Here is a 20,189-nt window from a genome sequence, read left to right as displayed (position 1 = left end):
GTGATACTTTTTTGTTTTGCTGCAAGAAAAACATAACGATTGTTGTAGCTAGTAAATGCCACTTTTTGGTAAGATAGATATTAATGGTCTAGAAATTGTTGTATTTTTTTTTTTTTGGAAGAGGGGAACATATTAAAGATTTATCTTCCCGATTTATTTATTTGTAGCTAGCTGGCTATTCAGTTGCCGTTTACTAGCTAGCTTAGCTAGCTAGCCGTTTAGGAAACGTTAGATCGATCGCCTATGCTTGGTTGCCCTTTCGCCAGTAAAAAGGACGATTTTAAAATGAAAGGAAAGCTTAGCTAACTGAATGACAAACAGTGTATCTGCAAATTCATCTAGCAATTGTATCAGCATAATCCCAGGGTGGGTGGCTTTTGACCTAGAGGGCACGGTCTTGCTATGGACAGCTAAGAAGAGATTGGTTGGATGTGATGGTCATGTAACGATGTCTTGTAAATCCACCAAAGTCGCACCAAGTGTTGATTTCGACCATAGCTGCTCGGACAGTGTGGAATATTTGACACTTAATTTTGGCCCATTCGAGACTGTCCATCGCTGGAGAAGGCTCCCACCGTGTGATGAGTTTGTCGGTGCCAGGTGAGTTGACAGCTGATGTCATCACACATTTATTTGTAACTAGTGCGGTGCTGACGACAATGTTGTTAGGTTATTCCTTGTGATTGCTGGTGTGACCATTGTGATAGTTGCATATGTAAAAACTATTTTCAATTCTGCAGACGCAGCAAGCACACCGTTGTGGCATACAGGGATGCCATATATGTATTCGGGGGAGATAATGGGTAAGAAATGTTTGAGTCACATATTCATGACCCTTGTCATGGTTGCATTGCAGTGTAGGGGTCGAGTGGAAATCATCAGTGATCTAACTAAGCCCCTATTAACTTCTGACAGGAAAAACATGCTGAATGACTTGTTGCGCTTCGATGTGAAAGACTGCTCATGGTGCCGGTAAGAATCACCTATATCAATTCCTTAAATATACAGTGCCTTCAGAAAGTATACACACCCCTTTACTTTTTTCACATTTTGTTGTGTTACAGCCTGAATTTAAAATGGATTAAATTGAGATTTCTTTGTCAAACGCCTACACACAATGTATGCACGCACGAATGTAAGTCGTTCTGGATAAAAGCGCCTGGGGAGTTTTTCAGGACTAAAAGGAAACAGAATGGAGCTAAGCACAGGCAAAATCCTAGAGGAAAACCTGGTTCAGTTTGCTTTCCACCAAACACTGGGAGATGAATTCACCTTTCAGCAGGACAATAATCTAAAACACAAGTCCAAATATACACTGGAGTTGCTTACCAAGAAGACAGTGAATGTGGCTGAGTAACAGTTTTGACTTAAATCTAGTTGAAAATCTATGGCAAGATGTGAAAATGGTTGTATAGCAATGATCAACAACACATTTGACAGTATAATAATAATGGGCAAATGTTGCACAATCCAGGTGTAGAAAGCTCTTATAGACTTACCCGGAAAGACTCACAGCTGTAATCACTGCCAATGGTGCTGCTACAAAGTATTGACTCAGGGATGTGAATACTTATGTAAATTAGATTTATGTATTTCATTTTCAATAAATGTGCAAACATTTCTAAAAACATGTTTTGACTTTGACGTTGTGGTTTATTGTGTGTAGATGGGTGAGGGGAAAAAATATATTGAATTCAGGCTGTAACACAACAACATGTGGAATAAGTCAAGGGGTATGAATACTTTCTGAAGGGACTGTACATGACACTGGCAATACTGTTCTATAAGCTCCATCATATTTGAACTGAGGGCTGACACACTGAATGTGTTCCAGAGCCTTCACCACCGGCACACCACCTGCACCCAGGTATCACCATTCTGCCGTGGTGTATGGCAGCAGCATGTTTGTGTTTGGTGAGTTTTTCTTCAATGCCTCCCAGTTTGTGTTCATCTAACTTTACATGTGGTCCATAATAGCCTTAATCTTGTATTTTAACTTTTCAGGGGGCTACACTGGCGATATCTACTCAAACTCCAATCTGAAAAACAAAAATGACCTTTTTGAGTACAAGTTTGCAACAGGACAGTGGACGGAGTGGAAAGTGGAGGGCAGGTAATTTATGATATAGGGAAGTACAATATATACATGTGCTTACCAAAAGATGTCACCTCTTCCACATTAGTCCATCATATTGCTTCAAGCAGTGGTGTAATAATGTCTTTGTTTATATTTCAGTTTGCCTGTGGCCAGGTCAGCACATGGTGCCACAGTGTACAGTGATAAGCTATGGATATTTGCTGGCTACGATGGAAATGCCAGGTAGGTTTGTTTGACGATTGTGTCATATTTATTGACAATGTCTTGCTGTTTAAGCAAAAAGCTAACTGATTTCATGGTTTTTCCTACCTGCAGGTTAAATGACATGTGGACCATCAGTCTTCAGGACCGAGAGCATGCCTGTTGGGAGGAGGTTATTATGCAGAACCTTAATCTTCAAGCACACTCAAGTTTATACAAACGCAACCAACCGCATATACTGCATATACATGGCAAAAAAACAAAAAATGCATAGGAAAGCAAATGCTGATGTCATTTCTGTGTTTGTGGGGTCTCAGATTGAACAGAGCGGTGAGATCCCTCCCTCCTGCTGCAACTTCCCTGTAGCCGTGTGCAGGGACAAGATGTTTGTGTTCTCCGGCCAGAGTGGAGCTAAGATCACCAACAACCTCTTCCAGTTTGAGTTCAAGGGCCACATGTGAGTAAGCCAGAGCATACCAAGTAAGCCGGAGCAGACTGAACGTTAATATAGCCATTCTGAACGAGTAGACACAAAATAGAAGTATTTAGTGACACTATGAAGGGAGTGCTTGTGCTGATGATGTCCGAGGGTCAGCTGACCGAGATTCTGTCTTGTCGATCCTCCTGTCACGCCCAGGTGGACGCGCATCCCGACCGAACACCTGCTGCGGGGCTCCCCCCCGCCCCCCCAGAGGCGCTATGGCCACACCATGGTTGCCTTCGACCGCCACCTGTACGTGTTTGGAGGCGCGGCCGACAACACGCTGCCCAATGAGCTGCACTCCTACGACGTGGACTCCCAGACCTGGGAGGTGATCCAGCCCAGCCTGGACAGTGAGGTATGTGCTCGGGGGGTGTCCACTGGTCACTGAGTAGGGACCCTAGTTATTAGTACTGATAAGTCTTAATCCCAAATCCACTCCTAGCCCCTACCCCTGTGCAGTTGTAGAGAATGGGATTGGTGTAAGCAATTTGGTAATAGGGGCTAGGTGGAATTTTCTCCATATTGCTTAAAGCTATCAAATAATCTCAGATGTCCAGATGTGCCTAGGGTGGAAGGGCTTAGGGGTTGGAATGTATTCGCTATACCCCAAAAGAAGTGAAAATGTGGCATGTTTGCATTGTCGGGTGCATTGTCATATTTTTGGGCTTAGCCTTAATTTGATGTCAGAGGTACCCATGTGTCTGTATTGATCGGGCTGCCAATACTACAGAATATTTAGAGAGATTAGTTGCATAGCAAGCATGAAAAAAGACGGCAACTTTAATAGGCTGTGACACTGTGGGAGTGTATCAGAGTTACGGGAATAACTTCAGATTCTTAATTTCATCCAGCACCTTAAAGGAAAACTCCACCCCAAAACAATATTTTGGTATTTGTTTCATTAGTCCATTGTTGATATAGTCCCAACATTTTTGCATGTCAGCAATCAAGTTTTCAAGATATATAATTTTCTACATACAGAAATACAGCCTGTATCATGCATTTTGCATCATATGATGCAAAACGCAACATCATATTGTGCAAAATGCATCATACTGGTAGTATTTCTCTATATTAAAAGTTATATATCTTGAAAACTTGATTGCTGACACACAAAACATTTTGGGACCAATGAAACATATACCAAAATAACGTTTTTGGGTGGAGTTTTCCTTTAAGATATGTGCATATTTTTGCATAGGAACCATGACATTTGTGCCAATGTTTTACGTTTTGAAGTACCACTGCTCTCTACCTTTTCCAGGATCCCCTTGGAAACGAGATGACCTCATCTCAAGGGTCAATCCTGGTAAAATACCTTTAATCAAGTAGAAAATGTATCTTTTGAAATGTCTCTTTGCTCTCTCTCGTCTTTTAAGCTGCCCCCACCGTAGCTTTTATTCTACATACAGTTACAACTCCAAACAAACACAAAAAACAACCGCTGTTTGATTTAAGCCAATCTGGGTGGTTCTTCTTCTCCTTCTCGCACAGACCCTCCCTTCTGAGTACACAGAAACAGAAACAAACAAGCTCCAGAGGAAATGAAAAATAAGCTGCAGCTTTAAGAACATCATTGTGTATATAGTCAGAATGTAATAGCTCAACAAGCCACAGGTTAAGCATGCGCATAATTGGGGAGCAAAATAACCAAGTATGGCCAAAGACCCCATAGACGAATGGATTGTCCAGCTTGGATCTTCCTTTGCCTATAGACCTGTGCCTATGCGGTATGCGGCACTAACTGCTGGGTCCTATTCATTAGGGCACATAGTCACAAAATGCTTTAAAACGTTGTGCAAAGGCAAAAAAAATAATTCTGGTCAGGTAGTCCCACCTTGTTTCAGTTGGTTTTCTTCTGTTTGGTGCCTAATGAACACAACCTAGGGGATTTCTAAAACAAGGCTGAGGAGGAAAAAGCCATTGCATCTCTTGCCTCTTGTATCACAAATGCTGACCTCATCCGTTTGGCTCTCTTTCTTGTCATTTTGAAGGGATCTCCAGCTAAACCCATGGGGGTGTCTCGTTTCTCCATGGTGTCCTAATCACTCCCTCTTTCTCTCCCATCCTCTCTCTCCCTCCCTCTCTAGATGCCTAGTGGAAGACTGTTCCATGCGGCCGCTGTGATCCAGGATGCCATGTACATCTTTGGGGGAACGGTGGACAATAATGTGCGCAGCGGGGAGATGTACAGATTTCAGGTGGGCGTCTGTGCGAGTTGAAAAGCATTTAAGGTCAAAACACACAATTAACTACGTGTCACTATGTTGCTCAGCATGATGGGTACAATCAAAGTATTGATTGAAGAAAATAGGCTAAAGTAGGAGTATTTAGTCACTCACTACCCATATTAATGCTTATGAACTTTTGTTTTTATTTTCCGTCAGTTTTCTTGCTACCCAAAGTGCACGCTCCACGAGGACTACGGCAAGCTGTTTGAGAACCGTCAGTTCTGCGATGTGGAGTTCATCCTGGGAGAGGTGGGTCCTCACAGCTGTCATCAGACTTAGCTGAGATTTCTTCAATAGGCACCAAATGGAGAAAAGAACAGACATTTTCGTCTTCCTTTGCTAAACGTTTTAAAATGTTTCCTGTTGCATGCTCTAATGAACACGACCCTGCCTCATAGAGGATGAAGGTGGATCAGCTGCCTTTTAAGTGATCGTCCAGCTTTCTGGTTCCCTCTCTCGCTTTCTTCCTCTTTTTATTTTTCTCTCCCTCTCTTTCTCCCTCCCTTTTCTTTCTCTGAGTGCAGAGGGAGGAGAGAGTCCTGGGTCATATTGCCATTGTGACTGCAAGATGCCAGTGGCTGAGAAAGAAGATCCTGCAGGCCCGGGATAGACAGAGACAGGTCAGTGGAGAGAGCTTGGGTCCTCTTCCCAACTTCATTAGGCTTTAGTCGTCAGTCGCCCATGTATAATAACAATAACATGGTCAAGCAGACACACATTTACAGAACTGTCAACGTTATTTAGTATAATGTGGTCCATGCAGGAATCGAACCCACATTGCTGGTGTTGCCAGCACCATGCCCCTAACCCACTGAGCCAATGGGACGACCATTTCCTAATTAATTGAATGTAACACGTATGGGGCTGATTTCCCAGACTCAGATTGAGCCTAGCTAAAAATCCCTTTCAATGGAGGTTCTCCATGGAGAATGCTTTTTAGACCAGGACTAGGCTTAATATGTCTGGGAAACTGGCCCATGAAGTAGTGACTGGTAGTAAGTGTCCTATTTCTGTGTGCAGAGGATTAAACAACAGGAGAACAGTGAGGAGGGGGGCGAGGACGGGGCGGGGACCGGAGGTCCCAGGGATATCCCAGGGGGCACCAGGGCGTCAGGGAACCAGCCCATGCTGGAGGTGCACATCAGAGAGGCCGAGGCCCAGCCCTTCGAGGTGTTGATGCAGTTCCTGTACACAGACAAGATCCAGTACCCGCGCAGAGGTCAGAGTTCACCCACCACTTCCTCATACCTATTCATAACTGCTGAGTTCCAAATCAACCCTTAGCGCCCAAGGCACCCCTATCAGAAGGCAAGATGGAGAAATGACCATATTGCTTGAGCCCAGCCACTCCTCTAAGGTCAACAGGAGTGCACAGGGGGTAAGAGCTAGGGGGTTGATTTGGGATTAGGCAAACATTTACCCTCACACATACTGCATATGAAACCTCTTCAAAAGAGCACAGAAATTGTACTTGTCCTTTTTTGGACGCAAACTTGCACTTGTCTTGTCTTTCTAGCACTTATTTAGCAGATAGTGGCTATTTTTAAGATCCTCTGCAAATTTACTAAAATGTCAATGTTTTCTTGGACTCTCCTCAGGTCACGTCCAGGACGTTCTGCTCATCATGGATGTCTACAAGCTGGCGCTGAGCTTCAAGCTATCGCGGCTGGAGCAGCTGTGTGTGCAGTACATCGAGGCGTCGGTGGACCTCCAGAACGTTCTGAGCGTGTGCGAACAAGCCAACAAGCTACAGCTGGATCAGCTCAAGGTAGGGCGACCCAAAAGAGGGTTTTGCTAATACCAGGTTTTAAAATCAAGCATTAGCAAAAAAATATTCTGTCAATAATCTATCATTCACACAACATGTTCTTCTGTCCCACTGTAGGAGCACTGTCTTAACTTTGTGGTGAAGGAGACTCACTTTAACCAGGTGATCATGACCAAGGAGTTTGAGCACCTGTCCACCCCTCTGATCGTGGAGATAGTCCGGCGGAAGCAGCAGCCTCCCCCCAGGGTGTACTCGGATCAGCCCGTGGACATAGGCACCTCCCTGGTGCAGGACATGAAGGCCTACTTGGAGGGCGGCGGCCTGGACTTCTGTGACATCGTCCTGCTGTTGGACGGACACCCGCGGCCCGCCCATAAAGCTATACTAGCTGCCCGCTCAAGGTACTGTTACTGTATGGGGCTGTGCTCAGTGGGGAGAAACAGATGTGCTACCTGAACTGTGTTTTCCCCCCCCATTGCAAAAACGTTAATGTTGCGGTAACATCTCGTGCCCTACTGAACACGACCCAGGTCTATTTAAATCACACATGTGGACTCCCACAACCTCTTGGTCAGAAATGTGGTTGATGACTCGTGTGCATCCGTTTGTATGTGTGCAGACTTGATGTGTCTTTTTTTTCTCTGGACAGCTACTTTGAGGCGATGTTCCGTTCCTTCATGCCCGAGGATGGCCAGGTGAACATCTCTATCGGTGAGATGGTGCCCAGCAAGCAGGCCTTTGAGTCCATGCTCCGCTACATCTACTATGGCGACGTTAACATGCCTCCAGAAGACTCTCTGTATCCTCCCCACTCGGCCCATACGTGGCTAGCATCTTCCACATTCATTTGTAATCGTGTCCAATACTATGGGGAGCCATTTGTAAAATGCTACATGCATATTGTGCCGTTAAAGTGGCAACACTATCACTTGGAAATACTGATATTTGTGTGCAATGAATGAGTGACGCCCTTGACTCTTGATAACAGCTACCTGTTCGCAGCACCATATTACTATGGTTTCTCCAACAACAGGCTACAGGCCTACTGCAAGCAGAACCTGGAGATGAATGTGACGGTGGAGAACGTCCTCCAGGTATTCTGCACCCACCGTTAATCCCTGCTCACGTGTTGTAATCTAGCCTGTAGTTGTATCCTGTTAGTGTGTATGCAGCATTCATCCTCCTTCAGTTCCATGTCCCTCATTTGGTCCTTCCTTTCAGATCCTAGAGGCAGCGGACAAGACCCAGGCCTGGGACATGAAGAAGCACTGCCTGCACATCATCGTCCATCAGTTCATCAAGGTGGGTGGGCTACTGGTGTCCGGAGCCCTGGGGGGGTGTTGCCCCCCACTCCACAGCTAAGCTAAGCCCCTGAGGGGAAACTCTGTGGGGAATCCCCCCGTCCCCAAATGGATTACCCCAGTCTTTCTCTCTACACAGTTGTTAGAGAAGAGACAGTTTACAGCCAAGCACCTTATCCTTCACTCTTGTCGGCTCTCCTCACAGTGCCATTCGGGATGATCTTTTGTCTTAACTAACCAAGCAAAATACTACGTTCCTCTTTTTTTACGCCAGGGGTCTCAAACTTGCCTCCCTCGGGCCAGATGCGGCCCGCATGCCGATTTCATGCGGCCCGCAGTTGTCTTGGTAATGTCTTACTCGTCAGGGTTTTCAGTTTTGCAATTCTCTGTTTTGATCCGCTAATTTTTTTCACTCCCTCTTTGGCTTTGCTCGACAACTTTGCTCTTCCTGAGTCTTTGTTTGATCATGACATTTTTTTTTATTTGTTGCTTCTTTCCTCCCTCCCCCTCCCTCCCCCTCCCTCCCTCCCTCCCCCTCCCTCCCTCCCCCTCCCCTCCCTCCCTCCTGAAGGTGTCCAAGCTCCCCAACCTGAGGTCCCTCAGCCAGCTGCTGCTGCTGGACATCATCGAGTCCCTTGCCTCACATATATCAGACAAGCAGTGTGCAGAGATGGGCTCCGACATCTAGGACCAGGCTGCTCACTTCTCGCTACCGAAGCCCTCCGTGTCTGCTCCCTCCCTCTTTAGTCATTCCCTTACACCAGTGGAGGCTGGTGAAAGGAGAAATGGGGAGGAAGGACTCTCCTGCCCTCCCCATTTCTCCTTCCACTAGCAGCCACTGCTATGTAAGTGGGCCTTACATAGCATTTCTTCAACCTTGTCCTAAATGTCAATTTGTATCTATGCTGAGTTACCTTGTATCAGCTCTCTTATTGGATCATGTTTAAATGAGCTGCGAGAGGAATACTGAACATTGGAAGATTATCACCTGAATGTGTAGCTTGAGAATGCTGATCTTCACGATTGCGCTAGCATGAAGTAACCTTCCCTTCATCCTTGTTCAGTTAGCCTGATTTAAGTTAGCCTGATTTCAGTTAGCATGGTTTATAAGTACCCTTTTCATCTACTTATTTCCTCATATATTCATCTTCTAATTTCAGAAATGGTGTGTAAAAAGAAAAAAGTTGAATTCTCCTGCATAGTAAGAGTATATACCACAGGAGTTTGGTGGCACCTTAATTGGGGAGAACAGGCTTGTGGTAATGGTTGGAGCGGAATCAGTGGAATGGTATCAAATACATAAAACATGGTTTCCATGTGTTTGATGCCATTCCATTTGCTCCGTTCCAGCCATTATTATGAGCCGTCCTCCCCTCTGCAGCCTCCACTGGTACATACTGTATATGTATCTGGCATATAATAATTATTTATGGTTGCACTATTACAAAATACATTTTAAGAAGAATTGAAGACATAGTTGCAGTATGTGGTCATCATTCCGAGGGGATTCTGTTTCCCTTAGCAACTAAATCAAACGTGATGTAAAATGTATTCAATGTATTCAGTGTGTTCATTGAATGGCTCAGTATTTCCCTCCTCTCTACTTGTCAATGGGGGAAAAAAATAACATTCTTTGAGGTTTTTAACATCAGGATATAATCAGCATAATTTGCGGTCAAGATGGTTTCAGATTAGCTATGGCATGTCTAGTACTTGAGTGGTGTTTATCTAAGCTTGGGAGAACCATGTTTTGTTTAACGTTGACATTTGAGTTGAATGGATGTTTGACATTGGCAAACACAGGACCTATATTTATCAGTCTCTGAACCAGCGGCTGTACAGTTTGCAGAAATATGAGCCCACTCTGTTTAGTGTTTAGTTATGACGACATGCTACTAAGTCAAATGTTTGTTCACGTTGGCGACATGTACTCAAAGCTTTAATAAATGACCTATATGAAGTTCATCACTTAGTCTATGTATACTTAGCGTACACCCCATCTTGTCAACCAATATAGGTTAGCTTTGTTTCAATTGTTGTTTTGCTGAGAGCTGTGAGGGAGATTATCAGTAATTTTACGAAGATGTAATTGAAAGAAAAGGCTAACAAAACCCCATTAAGCAACAATCTAAAGGAGAACACTTCTTGAAGAAAACCATTCTGATACAGTTTGAATACTAGGTCTCTCTCTTTCTCCTGCTGTGTACTGTGTATACCCGTCCCTGATCTGAAACATGATAGTAGAAAAGAGACTGACTTGATTCTACCGCAATGCATCTCATTTTCTCTTGTACACCGGCTGCCAGTAGTGTGGAACCGACACTGCCTTTAGCCCATAGAGATAGATACAGAACTCTAGTGCACAAAACCTTGTTTTTGCATGGGCAGCGCCTTTGAGGACACACCATTTTGAAGTAGTCAACTGGCTGGGTTTTCTTATGGGTTAAGGAAGGTTCGCATAATTCCATCCAGGTCATCAGCCAATGAATTAGACTCATGAGCAAACATTCCATAACTGCAGGTGGCAGTACTTGCAGGCGCCAACCTTGGCTTTATACCTGTTCAAGCGACACACTCCAGATGGCAGTATGCACCCTTTCAGTTTGTTTACCAACCCATAGAAGTAGTAGAAGAAGAAAATGGACTAATTCAAAATGGAGATGGCCTCAATGGCGCTGCCCATGCTCTCACAGACGCCATCATGGGACAGATACAATATTGCATCCTCTAACTATCTCTATGCTTTAGCTGTTGCGCTGCAGCAAGCTGGCATTAGAAACTTGAAAGTATTCGACTTTTTGAAATCCAACAGATGATATTGAATCAGGGGACCACTTGAAGGCAATGGTGCACATCAGGCGCTGCACCAAAGCTGAAGGAGGCCTCCATGTCTACACAGGTTCATCCTTGACCTTTGCCTAAACAAATCCAGCAGTGTCAGGTTCCAATGATATATGGAAGATAAGCTTGCACCTTTCAATAGAGGGGGCAAATCCTTCCATTTCAGCAAGGTTATCAGACCTTACAGGTTTTTCCTTTTGTAAAAAAAAAAAAAAGATACTGAATGATCAATTAATTATATTTTTATATTTCTGTATACTTGTAGTCAACCTTACCTAGGGTTGCGAAGGGAGGGTATATTACTGGAAACGTTTTCAAAGTTTACCAATAAACTACCAGAATTTTGGTATCTTTCAAGGATTTCACAGGCGTCTGTAATAATCTCTGGCCCTCTGTGTGGCCTTATCACATGTAAAATATATTAAATAATTGAATAAGATGATTTAAAAAATAAAATAGAATGACAAAGCTGTAAAACATTATCCTAAATATAAACACCATTGGTGTTTCATATGAGGGTTTCAGCATGATTTTTATTTTATTTTACAAATTATGTCTATGTATTTGTTGTTAATGTTTTGGCGTCAAACTGGTGGCAGTTGTGAAAAAAGTAAATACTTTATTTTTGTCATTAATTAGGCTATTTTCTCTTTAACTACAGTATATGGTCTATCTCAGGGGTGTCAAACTCATCCCACGGAGGGCCTAGTATTAGCGGTTTTAGTGTTTTCCTTTCAATTAAGACCTAGACAACGAGGTGAAGGGAGTTCCTTCCTAATTAGTGACCTTAATTCATCAATCAAGTACAAGAGTGGAGTGAAAACCCGCAGACACTCGGAATGAGTTTGACACATGGTCTATCTACTAGAAACTCATGGACACAGATATAATAAATGAGTACTAAATAGGAATACATTTTTTAAAAACTTTAAAGTATAAATTACCAAAATTATGATAGATTGCCATAGATTTTCTGAAATTACTGAAGATTCCAGTAACTTTGGTAAATTACCGGTAGCTTTGCAACCTTAACCTAACCATTCATTTTGGATTGTCTGCATATAGCTGGGTCTACAAAACAGATGGCTTAGGATGTGGACTCATCTTGACAAAATACCACTTTTGAGGTCTTAAAACATCTGATCAACTTTGATTGGAGGGTAATATCCCTTTAAGGTTGTGTTGATTTTCTGTGGAATGTGACTCCCTTTCATCTGATTCCAATTGATTTCATGTAACATTTCAAATAAAATGCTTTCCCTAAAGTCAATAGAGTTGATGACTGAGTGGCCAGATAGGATTTCATTTTCCCTGCCAGCTACAAACCCAGAGGTCTAAAACCTAAATAAGGACCTCACCAAGTATTGGGCTCTTGTTTAGTCTAAGTAGTATTGCTTTGAGCACGAAGTGCTATTCATAGTCTTGACACTTGAGACATTTTGACAAATCAACCAATTTTCTCTAGATTTCTTAAGAAAAAAAAGAAACTTGGCTCACATAAAGAGCCAATCTCATAAACTCATATCAGTGGTATCAGCACATGCTTTCATTTGAAATAATTAGTTCAACATGAGGCAGTAACCACTCAGAGGCCCTTCTTTGTGGCTGTGTGCATGGCGGACCACGACCGGCAGCAGCGAGTGGCCAGCCTCCCAAACACCCCCCAGGAGAAGCCAAGGGACCACTAGTACTTAAAGACAGAGGTTTCATAGTCTAATTTTCAGTTGATACATTCAAGTTCAGTTCAAGTTATCTTTATTGTCTCAATTGGGAAATGTGTTGTGCAGTCAGGGTTCAACAATAAAAAACACATAACATGAAACAATGAGATTGATAAAAAGGAGCAATCATTGTGCAAAAGTGCAACAATAAATAGACATTTCATTTCATGTGCAGATTCAGAAAGTTTATGGCCTGTGGGATAAAATAGTTCTTGTATCTGTTGCTATTGAGTTTGGGAAGTCTAAAACGACGACCTGAAGGGAGAAGCGCAAAATCGTCAAGGAGGGGGTGACCAGGACAGTCTAGGATACTGTTAGCTCTCCTCACTACTCGCTTTCTGAATGTCACTAAGAGCTGTGCCTGTTGCACCCCGGTGACCTTGCTGGCCACCTTAACCACCCCGTCCAACCTATTTCTGTTGCAAACATGAAGATTGACAAACCAGGCCACCATCGAGAACATCAAAATGAATTCAATAAAACTCCTGTAAAACAGTGTCATCACTGTCTTGCTGACATTAAAAGAGTTAATCTTTCTCAGAAAGAAAAGCCGTTGCTGTCCCTTTTTACAGATGGTATCTGTGTTCTCCTCAAATGTCAATTTGTTGTCCAGCACTGTTCCCAGGTACTTGTAGGTACTGACCAGCTCAATATCATTTCCAATGACCACAGTGGGTGTGGGGTTCAGTGGCTGCCTTCTAAAGTCAAATGCCATATCTTTAGTTTTGGAGACATTCAGTTGGAGGAAGCAGTTCTCACACCATGACACAAAGTCATCTACCACAGGCCCATGCTCAGACTCTCCATCCTGTAGTAGACTGACGATGACAGAGTCATTAGAAAACTTGATGATGTGCCTGTTTTCATATTCGCTATGACAGTCATTAGTGTATAGTATGTACAGGGGAGGAGAGAGCACACAACCTTGTGGGGATCCAGTGGAGGAGCAGAGCTGCTTTGACATGACGCCATTTACTCGCACTTGTTGGGACCGGTCGGTAAGGAAGTCCACTATCCAGCCCACAATGCTCACTTCCAGCTTGAAGAGGGAGAGGAGTTTCTCTGCTAGTATGTGAGGCTGGATAGTATTGAAGGGAGTCGAGAAGTCAATGAACAGAAGCCTCTCGTGGGTTTTTGGGCCCTCCAGGTGCTTGTAGAGGAAGTTGAGTAGGGTTAGAGTGGCGTCCTCCACCCCCTGCTTCGCCCTGTAAGCAAACTGCAGGGGGTCCAGGGAATTCTCAACCTGACGCAGTACATCCTTCTTGATTAGCTTCTCAAATGATTTCATCACCAAGGATATCAGTACCACTGGCCTAAAGTCATTTAGCACCTTGGGGGATTTGCTTTTTGCCACAGGAACAACAGTAGCATGCTTCCAGAGTTTAGGCACCTTCTGCAGCTCCGAATGACAGCATGAAAATGTGATGAAAAATGCCACTGAGTTGTTCTGCACATGACTTAAGTAGCTGTCCACCAATGTTGTCTGGTCCTGGCATCTTTTTAACTTTGGACTGTCTGAATAGGTTGTTGACACTGGATGCTAAATTCCATCTTGGGAATGGCAATTGTCCTCATACGCATCTCAGTAATTTCTCCACTAAATTTCTGATTGTCAAATCTGAGATAAAAACCATTTAGCTCATCAGCCAGTCCTTTGTTTGAGTTAAAACCATCAACCTGTATCATCTTGTTTCCCTTGTCTTGTAGCTCAACCATAGTTCTCATTCTATTCCAGGCAGCCCTAAGATTGTTGCTACTGAGTTCACCCTCAATCTTCTACTTATATTTCAGTTTGGACTTCTTGAATTCTGATCTCACCTCAATTCTAGATTCCCTTTTAGCAGTCACATTGCTCTCATAGAAAGCAGTATTCCTCTTACACAATAAGCCCTTCAATGACTTGGTAATCCAAGGCTTGTTGTTGGGATAGATAGTACAATTTTTGCTAGGGATCACTGTATCTTCACAGAAGGAGATGTAACTGCACACCACATCAGTGAGTTAATCTATATTGTCGCTAGAGTCTTGAAACACAGCCCAATCTGTGCAGTCAAAAAAAGCCCTGCAATGCCAGATTGCTTTCATTGGTCCAAATCTTCACTTCCCGCTTTTGCGCTTTCTCCCTCTTCAGCACAGTCCTGTAGAGAGGCAGAAGATGCACTGTTGTGATCAGATGAGCTGAGCGGGGCTCTCGCTGTAGACTTGTAGTCCCCTCTGATGGAGCCATAACATAGGTCCAGGATCTTGTTGAGGCGTGTTGGGCAGGTGACATATTGATAGATGTTATACAGAGTTTTCTTCATGTTACAGTAATTAAAATCTCCTAAAATAATATTGGGGGCATCGGGAGACACAGATTGCAGTTTGTGTCACAGTATCAGTGGCGATTTTAGCATGTAAATCTTGCTGGGGCAAAAAAAAAGTGGGATGCACAAAGCCACAACACTAAACAATACATTTATTGACTATAACGGTGACAAAAGGTGCCCACAAACTGTTAGGGCCTACATAAAGCTGTCCCAACAGAAGTCCCAACACCTTACCACTGCTACATCTGGCTATCAGCGGAGCCTTGTCTGGCAGCGAAACGGTTCATTCAGCCTCATTTCCTGCCTTTTAAAAAAACATAGCTGATATGGCTGATTGCTTAAACAAATGTGGTTTCTACTAACAATTGAGATCTACAAACTATGGTATAATAATATGCCATTTAGCAGATGCTTTTATCCAAAGCGACTTACAGTCATGTGCGCATACATTTTTACGTATGGGTGGTCCCGGGGATCGAACCCACTACCCTGGCATTACAAGCGCCATGCTCTACCAATTGAGCTACAGAGGACCACATAATTGACTGAAGATTGGTGTGTATATTAGAATGGTGGCATGAAGTACAATAGATAGCAGGATAACAACAGAAGAACCAGACAACAGTGACAAGTTAATAAGAAAACTGCCCTCTTTTAATACATGTTCAAACACCCTAGTGCTCCAGATGAAGTTCAGCAGCGTTGCAGTCCTTGACAGGAACCGGTGCGCCTGGGACCTAGTACCATACCCCGTTCAAAGGCACTTAAATATTTTGTCTTGACCATTCACCCTCTGAATGGCACACGTACACAATCCATGTCTCAATTGCCTCAAGGCTTAAAAATCCTTCTTTAACCTGTCTCCTCTACTTCATCTACACTGATTGAAGTGGATTTAACAAGTGACATCAATAAGGGATCATAGCTTTCACCTGGTCAGTCTATATAATTGAAAGAGCAGGTGTTCATAATGTTTTGTACACTCAGTGTTTGTCCCAATCATCTGATTAGAATGTATTTTAATTAAACCTCTGAATATCAGTCGTTTCCCTGCCTCACAGACCAGGGTTTCTTAATCCTTCTTCCTTTCTTTCTTTCAATCTTTCATTCCCACATTCAGTCCTACATATTTCTCTTATAACCCAGTCTTATCAGTTCTCTGTGGTCTCCATGCAGTCTCTCAGCCCTTAAAGCACTAGCCTGTTCTCCTCCATAGAGAAAGGGGGGTTCCCAGGCCCTCCATGCCCAGTCGGGCTCACTGCCCTGGGGGCAAGAAACTGCCACTTGACCCGTAGATCTCCAGGCTCCAAGGTCCAGACCTCATTACAACGACGACGTATAAGGGGACGACAATCAGATAAGAGGCTAACCGTAATTTTGATTAAGATATTAATGAGCGAGCTAGGATGGACGTAGTCAATATAACTATTTGTTCAGCACTTTTGAAATGTACAGCGACAGAATTCAAAACATTGGCCGTTCATACAGTGTTCTCCCTGTACACCAAGTCAGATCCATAGGATAAATAAAGGGGGCATATAAGCAGACAATGAAAGCTCTTACAATATTCGATGATTACAGGTTATAGGCTACATGTGCACCACCAAGTCAGAACAGTAGGCGAAATTAAGAGGGTAAAATACAGTCGTGGTCAAAAGTTGAGAATGACACAAGTATTGGTCTTCACAAAGTTTGCTGCTTCAGTGTATATCAGTAGATATTTTTGTCAGATGTTACTATGGTAAACTGAAGTATAATTACAAGTATTCCATAAGTGTCAAAGGCTTTTATTGACAATTACATTAAGTTTATGCAAAGAGTCAATATTTGCAGTGTTGACCCATCTTTTTCAAGACCTCTGCAATCCACCCTGGCATGCTGTCAATTAACTTCTGGGCCACATCCTGACTGATGGCAGCCCATTCTTGCATAATCAATGCTTGGAGTTTGTCAGAATTTGTGGGTTTTTGTTTGTCCACCTGCCTCTTGAGGATCGACCACAAGTTCTCAATGGGATTTAGGTCTGGGGAGTTTCCTGGCCATGGACCCAAAATGTCGATGTTTTGTTCCCCAAGCCACTTAGTTATCACTTTTGCCTTATGGCAAGGTGCTCCATCATGCTGGAAAAGGCATTGGTCGTCACCAAACTGTTCTTGGATGGTTGGGAGAAGTTGGTCTCGGAGGATGTGTTGGTACCATTCTTTATTCATGGCTGTGTTCTTAGGCAAAATTGTGAGTGAGCCCACTCCCTTGGCTGAGAAGCAACCCCACACATGAATGGTCTCAGGATGCTTTACTGTTGGCATGACACAGGACTGATGGTAGCGCTCACCTTGTCTTCTCCGGACAAGGTGTTTTCCGGATGCCCCAAACAATCGGAAAGGGGATTCATCAGAGAAAATGACTTTACCCCAGTCCTCAGCAGTCCAATCCCTGTACCTTTTGCAGAATATCACTGTCCCTGATGTTTTTCCTGGAGAGAAGTGGCTTCTTTGCTGCCCTTCTTGACACCAGGCCATCTTCCAAAAGTCTTCGCCTTACTGTGCGTGCAGATGCACTCAAACCTGCCTGCTGCCATTCCTGAGCAAGCTCTGCACTGGTGGTGCCCCGATCCCGCAGCTGAATCAACTTTAGGAGACGGTCCTGGCGCTTGCTGGACTTTCTTGGGCGCCCTGACGCCTTCTTCACAACAACTGAACCTCTCTCCTTGAAGTTCTTGATGATCCGATAAATTGTTGATTTAGGTGCAATCTTACTAGCAGCAATATCCTTGCCTGTGAAGCCCTTTTTGTGCAAATCAATGATGACGGCACGTGTTTCCTTGCAGGTAACCATGGTTAACAGAGGAAGAACAATGATTTCAAGCACCACCCTCCTTTTAAAGCTTCCAGTCTGTTATTCTAACTCAATCAGCATGACAGAGTTATCTCCAGCCTTGTCCTCGTCAACACTCTCATCTGTGTTAACGAGAGAATCAATGACATGATGGCAGCTGGTCCTTTTGTGGCAGGGCTGAAATGCAGTGAAAAAGTTTTTTTGGGATTAAGTTCATTTTCATGGCAAAGAGGGACTTTGCAATTAATTGCAATTCATCTGATCACTATTCATGACATTCTAGAGTATATGCAAATTGCCATCATCAAAACTGAGACAGCAGACTTTGTGAAAATTAGTATTTGTGTCATTCTCAAAACTTTTGACCACGACTGTAGGTTATTAGGGTGTGGCACATGGGCTACTAACAGCTTACTACACAACATACACTTAGTATGACTTTCTTAGCTAGTGTATACATATATCCCTGGCATATTACATAATTTATGCAGCAGTATACAATACATTTTTGGACTCACCTTGTTGTGCTGTGCTCACTTGAACAGGAAGGTGGCGCGGCGGTCCTTCGTGGGCAAATTTTGTTATCAAACTTTGTCATCAAAGTCTGGCCATTCTCTGGATTTATGGTGCTTTCAAGACAACTGGGAACTCGGAAAAAAACAAGGTTGAATCATATATACACAAGCAGTCAGGAAAGCAAAGGCTAACTTTTTCAAACAGAAATTTGCATCCTGTAGCACTAACTCCAAAAAGTTTTGGGACACTGTAAAGTCCATGGAGAATAAGAGCACTTCCTCCCAGTTGCCCACTGCACTGAGGCTAGGAAACACTATCACCACCGATAAATCTACAATAATCGAGAATTTCAACAAGCATTTTGCTACAGCTGGCCATGCTTTCCATCTGGCTACCACTACCCCGGCCACCAACTCTGCACCCTCCGCTGCAACTTGCCCAATGCCCCCCCCGCTTCTCCTTCACACAAATTCAGACAGCTGACGTTTTGAAAGAGCTGCAAAATCTGGACCCCTACAAATCAGCTGGGCTAGACAATCTGGACACTTTCTTTCTAAAACTAGCCGCCGAAATTGTCGCAACCCCTATTACTAGTCTGTTCAACCTCTCTTTCATAACGTCTGAGATCCCCAGAGATTTGAAAGCTGCCGCGGTCATCCCCCTCTTCAAAGGGGGTGACACTCTAGATCCAAACTGCTACAGACCTATATCCATCCTGCCCTGCCTTTCGAAAGTATTTGAAAGCCAAGTTAACAAACAGATCACCGACCATTTCGAATACCACCGTACCTTCTCCGCTATGCAATCCGGTTTCCGAGCTGGTCATGGGTGCACTTCAGCCACGCTCAAGGTCCTAAACGATATTATAACCGCGATTGATAATAGACAGTACTGTGCAGCCGTCTTCATCGACCTGGCCAAGGCTTTCGACTCTGTCAACCACCGCATTCTTATTGGCAGACTAAATAGCCTTGGTTTCTCAAATGACTGCCTCGCCTGGTTCACCAACTACTTCTCAGATAGAGTTCAGTGTGTCAAATCGGAGGGCCTGTTGTCTGGACCTATGGCAGTCTCTTTGGGGGTGCCACAGGGTTCAATTCTTGGGCCGACACTTTTCTCCGTGTATATCAATGATGTCGCTCTTGCTGCTGGTGACTCTCAGATCCACCTCTACGCAGACGACACCATTTTGTATACATCTGGCCCTTCATTGGACACTGTGTTAACAAACCTCCAAACGAGCTTCAATGCCATACAACACTCCTTCAGTAGCCTCCAACTGCTCTTAAACACTAATAAAACTAAATGCATGCTTTTCAATCGAACGCTGCTGGCACCCGCCCACCCGACTAGAATCACCACTCTCGACGGGTCTGACCTAGAGTATGTGGACAACTACAAATACCTAGGTGTCTGGTTAGACTGTAAACTCTCCTTCCAGACTCACATAAAGAATCTCCAATCCAAAGTTAAATCTAGAATCGGCTTCCTATTTCGCAACAAAGCCTCCTTCACTCATGCTGCCAAACATGCCCTCGTAAAACTGACTATCCTACCGATCCTTGACTTCGGCGATGTCATTTACAAAATAGCCTCCAACACTCTACTCAGCAAATTGGATGTAGTCTATCACAGTGCCATCCGTTTTGTCTCCAAAGCCCCATACACTACCCACCACTGTGACCTGTACGCTCTTGTTGGCTGGTCCTCACTACATGTTCGTCGTCAAACCCACTGGCTCCAGGCCATCTATAAATCACTGCTAGGCAAATCCCCGCCTTATCTTAGCTCATTGGTCACCATAGCAGCACCCACCCGTAGTCTGCGCTCCAGCAGGTATATCTCACTGGTCATCCGCAAAGCCAACACCTCCTTTGGCCGCCA

General features: G+C 43.8%; 1 protein-coding gene across 1 annotated transcript; it reads left to right on the top strand.

The window, feature by feature from the left end:
• Positions 1-10,048, top strand: lztr1 (leucine zipper like post translational regulator 1). The gene is made up of 20 exons (XM_084180710.1): positions 1-600; positions 741-803; positions 916-972; positions 1,835-1,914; positions 2,005-2,113; positions 2,237-2,320; positions 2,414-2,471; positions 2,617-2,756; positions 2,937-3,138; positions 4,048-4,092; positions 4,874-4,984; positions 5,171-5,263; positions 5,539-5,634; positions 6,035-6,233; positions 6,613-6,782; positions 6,900-7,183; positions 7,432-7,581; positions 7,771-7,876; positions 8,004-8,084; positions 8,655-10,048. Exons 1-20 carry the CDS (start codon positions 311-313, stop codon positions 8,769-8,771), a joined length of 2,535 nt encoding a protein of 844 aa, XP_084036836.1. The 5' UTR covers positions 1-310; the 3' UTR covers positions 8,772-10,048.
• The last annotated feature ends 10,141 nt before the right edge of the window (positions 10,049-20,189 follow it).

Source organism: Coregonus lavaretus (assembly GCF_964263955.1).
Source record: "Coregonus lavaretus genome assembly, chromosome: 17".
Lineage (NCBI taxonomy): Eukaryota > Metazoa > Chordata > Actinopteri > Salmoniformes > Salmonidae > Coregonus > Coregonus lavaretus.
This window is presented reverse-complemented; position numbering and strand designations above follow the sequence as displayed.